The sequence below is a fragment of the Quercus suber genome, unplaced genomic scaffold (assembly GCF_002906115.3).
Source record: "Quercus suber isolate HL8 unplaced genomic scaffold, Cork oak 2.0 scaffold_152, whole genome shotgun sequence".
Lineage (NCBI taxonomy): Eukaryota > Viridiplantae > Streptophyta > Magnoliopsida > Fagales > Fagaceae > Quercus > Quercus suber.
Genome location: NW_027069613.1, coordinates 1,316,568 through 1,327,644, shown reverse-complemented (window position 1 = coordinate 1,327,644; position 11,077 = coordinate 1,316,568). Strand labels below are relative to the sequence as shown.

The 11,077-nt window shown below is 34.8% G+C and overlaps 1 protein-coding gene and 2 non-coding genes across 3 annotated transcripts; 1 reads left to right on the top strand and 2 right to left on the bottom strand.

Annotated features, from left to right (window-relative positions):
- Window positions 1–1,094: 1,094 nt before the first annotated feature.
- On the bottom strand, window positions 1,095–1,168 carry TRNAV-AAC (transfer RNA valine (anticodon AAC)). Its single transcript has one exon. It is a non-coding gene; the product is annotated as a tRNA-Val (tRNA).
- Window positions 1,169–2,155: 987 nt separating this feature from the next.
- On the bottom strand, window positions 2,156–2,229 carry TRNAV-AAC (transfer RNA valine (anticodon AAC)). Its single transcript has one exon. It is a non-coding gene; the product is annotated as a tRNA-Val (tRNA).
- A 2,844-nt stretch (window positions 2,230–5,073) lies between these two features.
- LOC111992335 (serine/threonine-protein kinase WNK8) lies at window positions 5,074–9,195 on the top strand. The gene is given in 9 exon segments (XM_065777309.1): window positions 5,074–5,790; window positions 6,684–6,721; window positions 6,864–7,091; window positions 7,185–7,419; window positions 7,421–7,639; window positions 7,729–7,765; window positions 7,768–8,133; window positions 8,221–8,478; window positions 8,481–9,195. Coding segments are annotated over 9 exon segments (1,965 nt in total). The 5' UTR covers window positions 5,074–5,709; the 3' UTR covers window positions 8,984–9,195.
- Window positions 9,196–11,077: the final 1,882 nt, after the last annotated feature.

Here is an 11,077-nt window from a genome sequence, read left to right as displayed (position 1 = left end):
AAAAAAAAAAAAAAATTGAAGGGAAAAGGAGCGGCCACTGTCTATTGTCGATCTCAAACCACCCAAACGCCACCGTCGCCAATCTCAACCGCGACCACAAGCTCATGCCATGCCGATATCAACCATCCTAATCTCACCTTTTGATAAGAGAGTTTGAATTAGAGGAGGTGGGCAAGAGAGGAAAAAAAAAAAGAGGATGCTTTGAAGAAGAAAGAGAGAGAAAAATATTTTAAGGAGAAGAAGAGAGAGAAAAAATAAAATATTAATCTTTTAATAAGTTTGTAACTACAGTAAGCTGTCATCTTTGTTAGTTTACTGTAACTCAATTGCCATTTTTTAAAACTATAGAACCATTATTGTCGCTTACATCTTTTTAGTGTTTTGGTTGCTAAAATATCATTTTAGCAATTATACCACCATCATTGTGAATGATGTAACAAATAATGCATGAAATTGTGTCTTCTTTTTGAATTCAAGCCACCATTGTCATCTTTATTGTGAGGAAGAACTAAATGATGGTATTAGTATGTGAGAGGGTATTGTTCGATTACATGTCATGTCATGACTTTTTCATCTTTTCCCTACCGTGCTGTGCAATTGCTGCTTCCTACAGGTTTTTTTTTTTTTTTTCCTAGAGGAAATGAACACATGAAAAAGGAGAAAGTGACTAACCTCTATAAATTGTACAAAATACAGCTTGATGATATTAAAGTTTATACTTTTAGTATAAAGCATGCATTATTAGAACATTATTACCTGGTAGGAGCAGCATGAGCTCATATTTAAGTCTGATTTGAATTTAATATCCATAGGATTTGCGTCTCTTATGAAAGCATCTATCTAACCTCAATTGGAGACTGTCTTTCGACTTTTAAGAGCACTTGAAACTTTTTGGATCCAGTTGCAATTGAGAAGTTGCCATAGGTTCCATACTTCCCATTATAATCCTTAAACGAGATCAACAAGAAAGCCGTGGTCTCGTTGACAAGGACTAAGCAACCAATCAAAAACTGACAAAAGGAGAAGGGATAAAAAAAATAAGGGGAACAAACACGTAAAGGAGAAACAAAACGGCAAGAGAGCAAAAATCCTATTGGCGTCGCCCGGGTTCGAACCGGAGACCTTCAGTGTGTTAGACTGACGTGATAACCAACTACACCACGACACCATATGTTTAGCAAGCTCCCAATATTTCTATATCACTATATCAATGGACTAATACCAGAAGGCCGAGTCTGACTGAATCCAATTCCTCCGATCACACACTTTTCTAACTAACAACAATTCTCCATTTCAGATCTTTTTGTTTTTGGTTTTATGTCCCACACATATAAATATTAAATACAAACTTATTATTGTTGGCACGTCTGGACTCCGGAGCCAAGTAAAACTCTGCGGGGCCCATATCATCACCACTCTTTGTGAATGATGTAACAAATAATGCATGAAATTGTGTCTTCTTTTTGAATTCAAGCCACCATTGTCATCTTTATTGTGAGGAAGAACTAAATGATGGTATTAGTATGTGAGAGGGTATTGTTCGATTACATGTCATGTCATGACCTTTTCATCTTTTCCCTACTGTGCTGTGCAATTGCTGCTTCCTACAGTTTTTTTTTTTTTTCCTAGAGGAAATGAACACATGAAAAAGGAGAAAGTGACTAACCTCTATAAATTGTACAAAAATACAGCTTGATGATATTAAAGTTTATACTTTTAGTATAAAGCATGCATTATTAGAACATTATTACCTGTAGGAGTAGCATGAGCTCATATTTAAGTCTGATTTGAATTTAATATCCATAGGATTTGCGTCTCTTATGAAAGCATCTATCTAACCTCAATTGGAGACTGTCTTTCGACTTTTAGGAGCACTTGAAACTTTTTGGATCCAGTTGCAATTGAGAAGTTGCCATAGGTTCCATACTTCCCATTATAATCCTTAAACGAGATCAACAAGAAAGCCGTGGTCTTGTTGACAAGGACTAAGCAACCAATCAAAAATTGACAAAAGGAGAAGGGATAAAAAAAATAAGGGGAACAAACATGTAAAGGAGCAACCAATCAAAAATTAACAAAAGGAGAAGGGATAAAAAAAATAAGGGGAACAAACATGTAAAGGAGAAACAAAACGGCAAGAGAACAAAAATCCTATTGGCGTCGCCCGGGTTCGAACCGGAGACCTTCAGTGTGTTAGACTGACGTGATAACCAACTACACCACGACACCATATGTTTAGCAAGCTCCCAATATTTCTATATCACTATATCAATGGACTAATACCAGAAGGCCGAGTCTGACTGAATCCAATTCCTCCGATCACACACTTTTCTAACTAACAACAATTCTCCATTTCAGATCTTTTTGTTTTTGGTTTTATGTCCCACACATATAAATATTAAATACAAACTTATTATTGTTGGCACGTCTGGACTCCGGAGCCAAGTAAAACTCTGCGGGGCCCATATCATCACCACTCTAATAAATCAAGTGGGAATGAAACCCAAACTCATGCCAACCCGCTTAATTTAATGATCATCATGTGAGATGAATAGCACCCACCCACCCACCAAGAACTCCAACTTGGTAGTTGGTCCCCAAAATCAATCCACCTCATGCCAATGAATTAATAGTAGCGGTTGGCAAGTACGTTTCACCATGTCATATAAAATTTTAGTGTTGTTTTTAAAAAATAAATCTAAATGTTAAAAACATTAACTTTGATTATTTTATGAACGACTTATCATACATGTACTGAATTCGCAATGAGAATTTAGGATTTTACATGTCAAAAAATAGATTTCAGGTTGTAATTTGTAAACTGATCAAGTTGAGTTCAAATGGTAAAATTTTAGGATTTTTTTATTCATTTAATTTTATTTTGAACACAAATCAAGTTTAAGTTCATCGCTAAGCTAGATTTTAGGGTAATTACACTAAACCTACCTGTGGTGGTTTGGGCGAAAATCACTTTGCTTACCCGTGATTTGAAAAGTATCACTTAACCCACCTGTGATATGTTCCGTTTGTTTTTCGTAATACACCTTTGTTAAAATCAAGGGTAAATAGGTATTTTTGCTCAAATTTTATGTCTCTCTCCTGCTAAAACAAAAATAGAGCAAAAATGCAAGATAAACAAAATCAAAAAGTGGTATTTGTCTCTCTTTTCATAGCATGAAGAACATATCCAAAAAAATAAAACCCAGATCATGAAGAACATACCCAAATTCGAAATCTAGATTAAATTTTCATCTGATTCATCCAAAAACAGACAAGATTATAAAACATTAATTTAGACATATTCATTAGTTTATGTGATTTCTGGATAAATAGGTAAAGCACGGGATGAGATGGGTTATGATTACTATCACACCAGTCACGTTTCACCCATGTTGCATTGTCTTTCTAGTAAGAAATTCATAAGTTGATATTACTTAGCCAAAAAAAAAAAAAGGGATACAGTATAGCTTGTTTGAAATTAGTCTTGAGAGTTTGAATTTTTACCTTACATTTTGAGATGCTTGAATGTTAAAACAATGGTGACATTTTTTTAGTCATTAATCTGGTCTCTTAGTGTTTGCAGTATGAACCAAGGGAACCAAGGGAGCGACCTTAAACCATTACCCATACAACATACGACATTGTTTCATAGGTGAAATGGGGAGGCGAGTAGGTGGGACGATGAGGAACAAGAAGGAGTCAACAATGACTTGTGCAGTGAATGTTGTCTTTGATTTCGTTAGATTCGCTGAGTTTGAGATCCTCTTCTTTCTTTTCTTCTTCATCGCTTTTCTCTTCTTCAAAGATCTTGTCAATCTCTCTCTCTCCCTCTCCCTCTCTATATTCTTTGCAATTTTTAATGTTTTATAATCTTGTCTGTTTTTTGGATGAATCTAGATGAAATTTTAATCTAGATTTTGAATTTGGGTATGTTCTTCATGATTTGGGTTTTATTTTTTGGGTATGTTCTTTAGGTTCAAAATTTGTGTGAATGGAGAGAGAGATAAATATCACTTTTTGATTTTGTTTCTTTTGCATTTTTGCTCTATTTTTTGTAGGGTTGTCTAGACCCGACCGGAGCCCGACAACCCGGCCAAACTACTCGATGGCGACCCGATTCCGACCCGAACCGAAGGTCTAGTCGGTTGGCGGCGGGTTTCTGTTCTCAAGAATCGACACCGGTGGGTCGAGTGGCAGGTTTGCTTCTCCAAAACCCGAGCAACTCAAACCCGACCGAAGTTGTATAAAAAATCCAACCAAACCTGCAAGATTAAGCCAAATCCGGCGAGATCTCGACCAGATCTGGCTAGATCTAGTGGAATTTAGTCAGATTCGGCGAATTCCAGCAATTTTTAGTGAAAAATTTCAGATTCTAGCGAAAAAAAAAATGCAGATACCAACGAGATTTTCTAGATTACGGCGACATTTTTTTCCAGATTTCGATGATTTTTTTTACTCTAGCGCCCGACTGACGCTCACTGTCACTCGAAACCAACTCGACTGATTTTTTCGGTGGTTGGTTCCGGGTTCCTCCACCCTCCCACCCGACGCCGTTATGTTGAGTCCGGGTTGGGCCCAAAATTGACTCGACCCAACCCGTGGACAGCTCTAATTTTTTGTTTTGAGAGGAGAGAGACATAAAATTGAGCAAAAATACCTATTTACCCCTGATTTTAACAGTGTTAGGTTATAGAAAACAAATAGAACATACCACAGGTGGGTTAAGTGATACTTTTCAAATCACGGGTAGGTAAAGTAATTTTCGCCCAATCCACATGTGGGTTTAGTGTAATTACCCCTTAAATTAATCCATCATAATATAATTATAATATAATTTTTTTTAATGTCATAGTAAACTAATTTAAAAATGTGAATTTATATTGTGTCCCTAACATGATTCTTTTAAGTCTTAAAAAATATTTCCAATATTGGATGGAAATATTAGAAATATTTTTAAAAAAATTCTTAAAAAAAGTCTTAAAAATATAAATTAAAAATAGCTTTTAAAAAAAGAAAGCAAGCATAAAAAAATAAAAATAAAAATCAAGAAATCCAGATATCTTCTAGTAAATATTTTTTTTGTTGTCGTTGGAGAATCTCTCTCTCTGGCAAATAACACCTTATACTAATAGAAGCCGTTGATTGACTATGATTAAGATTCTAACTCTGAGTTGTTCTTCCATTTCCGTCTCTTCCGCTCTCACACATAAATCACAATTCTCTCTCTCTCTCTCTCTCTCTCTCTCTCTCTCCCAGTGTAACAAAATCGAATTTCTGAAACTTCAAAATCGCTCTCAACTCTAGGGTTTGCTTTGTTTTTGGAATCGAAGCGCAAAAAAAAAAAAAAAGATGCAGAGAAAGCTATGGACGAATCTGGGACTCGTATAGCTTTTTCAACCTCAGAAATTCCTCTTCTTCTTCTACTTTCTACCATGGAATCCAACTCCACAACGCAGCGTTTAATCATCGGATGCCGATTCCGGTTCCGATCGGCATTCGATTCCTACTCCATTGCTTGTGAAGCCTTCTCGGAACAACAGCTTCTTCGTTCTCCGATCAACGTCAAAATCAAACAACTTCTTTGATAGGGTTTGCGATTTGTTTTCTTTTCTTTTCTTTTTCCCTCTTAAAAACATTCTCTCTCTCTCTCTCTCTCTTTTTCTCTCGCTCTGTCCCTCCCTTTCTCTCTCTTAATTCTTTACTCTAGCTATGGATTTCGGTGTGGTTTCAAATTCGGAAGCTGAGGTTGGTGAGGCTGTGGAGAAAGATCCGACTGGACGATACGTTCGGGTATGAGATTCACAATTCTTTTCTCTTTTTGCTGTTTGTTTGCCAAGAAAATTAGTTGCAAAAGATTGAACGTAGAATTTTGATTTTTGATTTTTTAGTTGTTACTCCAGATCTATGCTTTGTTTAGCCAATCGTTCTTTAGGCTTAGTTAACGGATTATATTTCCTTTATTTAATTTTTTTTTACTAACCAAACAGAGTATTATATGTTTCCATTAATTGCTTTTCATTGAAGCTTCAACTGAAGTTAAGAATTTTGGATTAATTACATCCAGATTGTCTGTTAATTCTTCAATTGTATTATTTACTTATGAAAAAGCAAAACAAAATTATGAAGCAAAAAAAAATTATTTCAAATTATTTAAGAAAACAAAGTATAGAAACATAACATTACATGAAAATGAACAGATGAAAAAGTTAACTAGTAATTAGACAAAATCCATTTAAAGAAAATATGGGGTTACATATTGAAGCAAGTTAAAAAGAGGAGTTAATTTACTGGTCTATAAAGAGGGTGTTTGGATTTCGGAAGTCCTATTCATGGCAAAAAAATCCATTTTTTGTCGGTTGTCATTAAATTCTCGTGGATTTTATACTACAAATTTTACCAACACAATACAAAAAAGTAATTAAGAAATCTATTGATCATTTTGGTGATGTGGTACCAATCACATTCATTGTCGTGTGAGTAGCTTTAGCATGTTTCTTTTAAAAGAGTAAGATGAAAATTTGAATGCCGGGCAGGAATTTTGTTGTTCTTCTTGTGGGTTTTGTAATTATATGACCTTGGATATTTTAAATAGCTTGGTTGCTTTGTTGTTGAGTTGATATGTGTTATTTATTTTATTGGATTTATTGATATAATATTTTTACATGATGTTTTTATTCTTTCAGTCTGATGAAGTCTTGGGGAGGGGAGCATTTAAGACTGTGTATGGTTCTTATTATCTTATTCAATATTCTTCTTTATGGTTTTAGTGGTTTAGTTTATAAAGTTGGTAGTTGTTTAATATAGAAAACTTTGTTGTTCACCTTGAATTTGACCTGTTTCGGCTTCCTTGATGTTATGTATAGATACAAGGCATTTGATGAAGTGAGTGGAATTGAAGTTGCTTGGAACCAAGTGAACATTGAGGATGTATTGCAGTCACCAGAACAGCTGGAAAGATTATATTCAGAGGTTCATCTGCTGAAATCTTTGAAACATGAAAATATTATCAAGTCCTATAATTCTTGGGTAGATGATAAGAACAAGACTATCAACCTGATAACGGAGTTGTTCACTTCTGGGAGTTTGAGGAAGTGAGTTCCATTGACTGTTGGCCATATTTTCAATTCATTTTTGCTTCACTGTAATGCCTATTTGTAATCATTAATGGTTTTACTGGGTTTTAGATATCGTAAGAAGCATAAGAATGTTGACATGAAGGCCATCAAGAACTGGGCAAGGCAGATTCTTCGAGGTTTAAGCTATCTGCATGGCCATAATCCTCCGATTATCCACAGAGACCTGAAATGTGACAATATATTCGTTAATGGAAACAATGGAGAAGTTAAAATTGGAGATCTTGGACTGGCAATTGTCATGCAGCAGCCTACTGCTCGAAGTGTCATTGGTATAAACTTCCTTTTCTCTGAAACTGTTTGGACTTTGACTAAACCATCTTTTGTTTTACTTTTATATTTTGCACAGGCACCCCGAATTCATGGCTCCGGAGCTTTATGAAGAGGAATACAATGAACTTGTCGATATATATTCTTTTGGCATGTGCATGTTAGAAATGGTTACATGTGAATACCCGTATAGTGAATGCAAAAATCCTGCTCAAATATATAAGAAGGTTACCACCGTAAGTTGGCAACCACCTGCAGTACATATCATTCATGCTTTAATTCTAAATTGAGGTTGTAATATTTTCTTTAAATTCATTTCCTGCAGGGCATAAAGCCTGCTTCCCTCAGTAAAGTGAATGACCCCAAGTTAAGCAGTTCATAGAGAAGTGTCTAGTTCCAGCATCTATGAGATTGCCTGCAACAGAGCTCTTGAAAGATCCATTTCTTGCAACTGTAAATTCAAAGGATCTCATTTGTGACTCCCTGCGGGTGCCCATTAATTTGCCCGTACTAGTGAACCCACCGCAACCTGAATATCATGCGATGGACATAGATTCTAACTGCAAGAAGCTTTCTGTTGACTCTGGTGTAAAAAGCATCAACGGAAGTTCTAACTCTTCGACTCTAGAATTTCAAAGTTTTACCAAGAATAATGAATTTAGGTTAAGAGGGCAGAGAATTGATGATGATAATACAATTTCATTGACTCTGCGTATTACTGATCCCTGTGGTAAGTAAATATGCTGTACAATAATGTTTCTTTGCACCCCTTTTTTTGGATTAAAGTGCTAACTATGTATTGTCTTTGTTTTAACAGGCCATGTGAGGAACATCCATTTTTCATTTTATCTTGATTCTGATACTGCAACTGCAATAGCTCAGGAGATGGTTGAACAGCTTGATCTGTCCAAAGAAGATGTGGCTGTCATAAGGGAGTTAATTGACAACTTGATTAATCAGCTGGCATCCAGCTTGAAATCTTTTTTTGAAAACCATTCATATGAAAAAAATGGTTCATTTGGTGTGGATTCAGGATCTGCAGACACTTTGGTCAAGTCAGTTGTTGAGCACCCGGTTTCCCACAATTGGCTGATGTGGAAGATGAAGACAATCAAGGATCAACCATTTCAGATATATCAGCTGAGTACAGTGTCCCAATGGCCTCAGACGCCTGTAATGGCAATGCTTTAGAGTCTGATTATTTCAGTCATGATGACTGCTATAAAGCTTTAAATGAGTATGGATTCAATTCAGAGTATGGGGTTTATGACCATGGTGGGCATAATGAGAAGAGCTATGAAGCTAGTTCCAGTGAATCTGTTATGATTAATGAACCTGCAAAAAACTCTGCAAGCTCCTTTGATCTTTCATGTTCTGTTATGTCAAAAAACTTAGACTTGTCAAACATATGCTCGCTATCTCTGGCAGACAAGGGCCAGTATGATGACCTAAAGCTGGAGCTGGAAGCAATTGATTCGCAGTATCACCAACAATTCATTGAACTCTTGAGGATGAGGGAGGAAGCAATAGAAAATGCCAGAAACAGGTGGATATCAAAGAAGAAAATATCTGTTATTTGATTTACTAGATTTTTCTTGCTATGATAATTTTTTTTCGCTGTGTCGTGACAATTGCCTTGCGACTTTGTGGGGGCAATATCTTAAGTCATTCTTTAACATCAATCAAACTGATGTGGGTTCATTTTCCATTAAGCTGTGGTTTCACTACTTTTCTAGTGTTTTGGTGAACCTCCTAGGGGATTTCAATTTATTTAAATCTATTTATTATGTCATTATGTGTATTCTATTGCTTCTTTAATTGTTCACGGTTCACACACTCAGTCATAAATCGTCAGTGAACTGAGTGGAGGAACCTTTTTCAGAGCTTTTTATTCCCCCTCAGATCAGCGAGAATGTTTAATCTGTATTGTGGCAAACAATTTAGCAATTTAGCATTATAAAAATTACTTTTATTTATTTTATCACTTTATTTTATAAAATACTTAATATTAATGGTTTTATTTTAGTATTTAACATGATAAAATAATATAAATAACACAATAAAATAGTATATTTACTACAATAAACAACTATTAATATAATAAAATATTATATTTTCTAATAAAATATATATATTTTTACCATCTTAATTACTGTGCACAATAAAAAAGAATATTGATTTTGCTCCTCTGATGTAACACACTTTTGTTCTACTTTTATTTGTGTTATACTCCCTCTGTTTCAATTTTTTTGTCCTGTTTGAAAAGTCAAATTTTTTAAAAGAACATCATTTATTGTCTTGTCTACTTTTTAAAAATGTATAAGTTTTCAAAACTACCCTTAAAAAAATTTATTAAAAAATTGAATTAGTAAATTAATAGGGGTATAATAGGAACATTAGTAAATTAATGTCTTTTATTTTTAGAAACAGGATAATATTTTGGGACATCTCAAAATGGAATAGAGGACAAAAAAAATGGGACGGAGGGAGCATTTAGTTACTAAATTTAGCATTTTAACCTCACCAATGAGGCTCTTAGCTATAAATTTCAGCGCCTTAGTTTGAAGACAACTAATTGTATTTAAACATACTTGTTACATTTTCTTTCAACATGCTTTGTGGTCCCGGTCAACTGTGTGGATTCAACGTACTTTCTATACCCTGCACCTTTATTTGCCAGTCAATTATGATAGAAAGATGTGGTTAACTTTACAAGTTATATATAAATAAATATAATATATGTGAGATTAAGGTGCTGTTTGGTAATGTTGTTCTAGTAACGTTATTTGTATTTTTTGAAAATACGTGTAGGTGAAAAAATGTATAGAAAAATATGTAATGTTGTTTAAACACTGAAAACTGTTACTCAAAACACCCTAGTAAACATCCTCTAAATTTTATCAGAATGTAGTGTAAAAGTCTATATTTACACCCTGGAGACAATGCCACATTAGATTTGTTCAAGGAAAAGCATAAGGTCTATTGACTACAGCACATAATTAAATTAATTTACATTATTAAACTCAAATCTCTCTCTCTCTCTCTCTCTCTCTCTCTCTCCAAAATCACTGTCTTCTCCAATCTTATGCCTAATAACTCAAATTTTAGTTTACTTCTATTAGTATTCATCTTATGCCTCCATTCAAAAAACTTGGGGAGAGAGTGCCTCATTTTGTATCCCTTATGACTCAAGCCCCCATTCCCTAATGATGGTAGTACTCTAAAGCCTAAGGTTGGTTTATGGCCCAATAAAATGAAGATTGACGTGATGAAAGCGTTTGTAGAAAATATAACTTATTTTTGGAATAAATAAACTATTTTTGGAAAAGGAAGGCCATGGGAAATGCTAAGTGCGCACACGCATACATGGGTATGTGTATGCACACCCAAGCCATGCGTTTGCATGCTTACTACATGCGCATGCATACACAGGCATGTGTACGCATGCTAGGGTTCCAAAAACTATGTAATGAAAGTTTTCTGCATTTAAACTTGGTTTGGAATGAATCTCAAATCGTCTGGAAGCCCAAACCCCTATTTTTCGATTATATAAAGCCATAAAAGGTACTTTTTTAAAGGAGGACAAAATAGTGGGAAAAACACACAAGATTTGCTAGAAAATAGTGAATCAAAGAGGGAGTTTTTCACAAAATATTCTCAAGTCAAATTTTGTT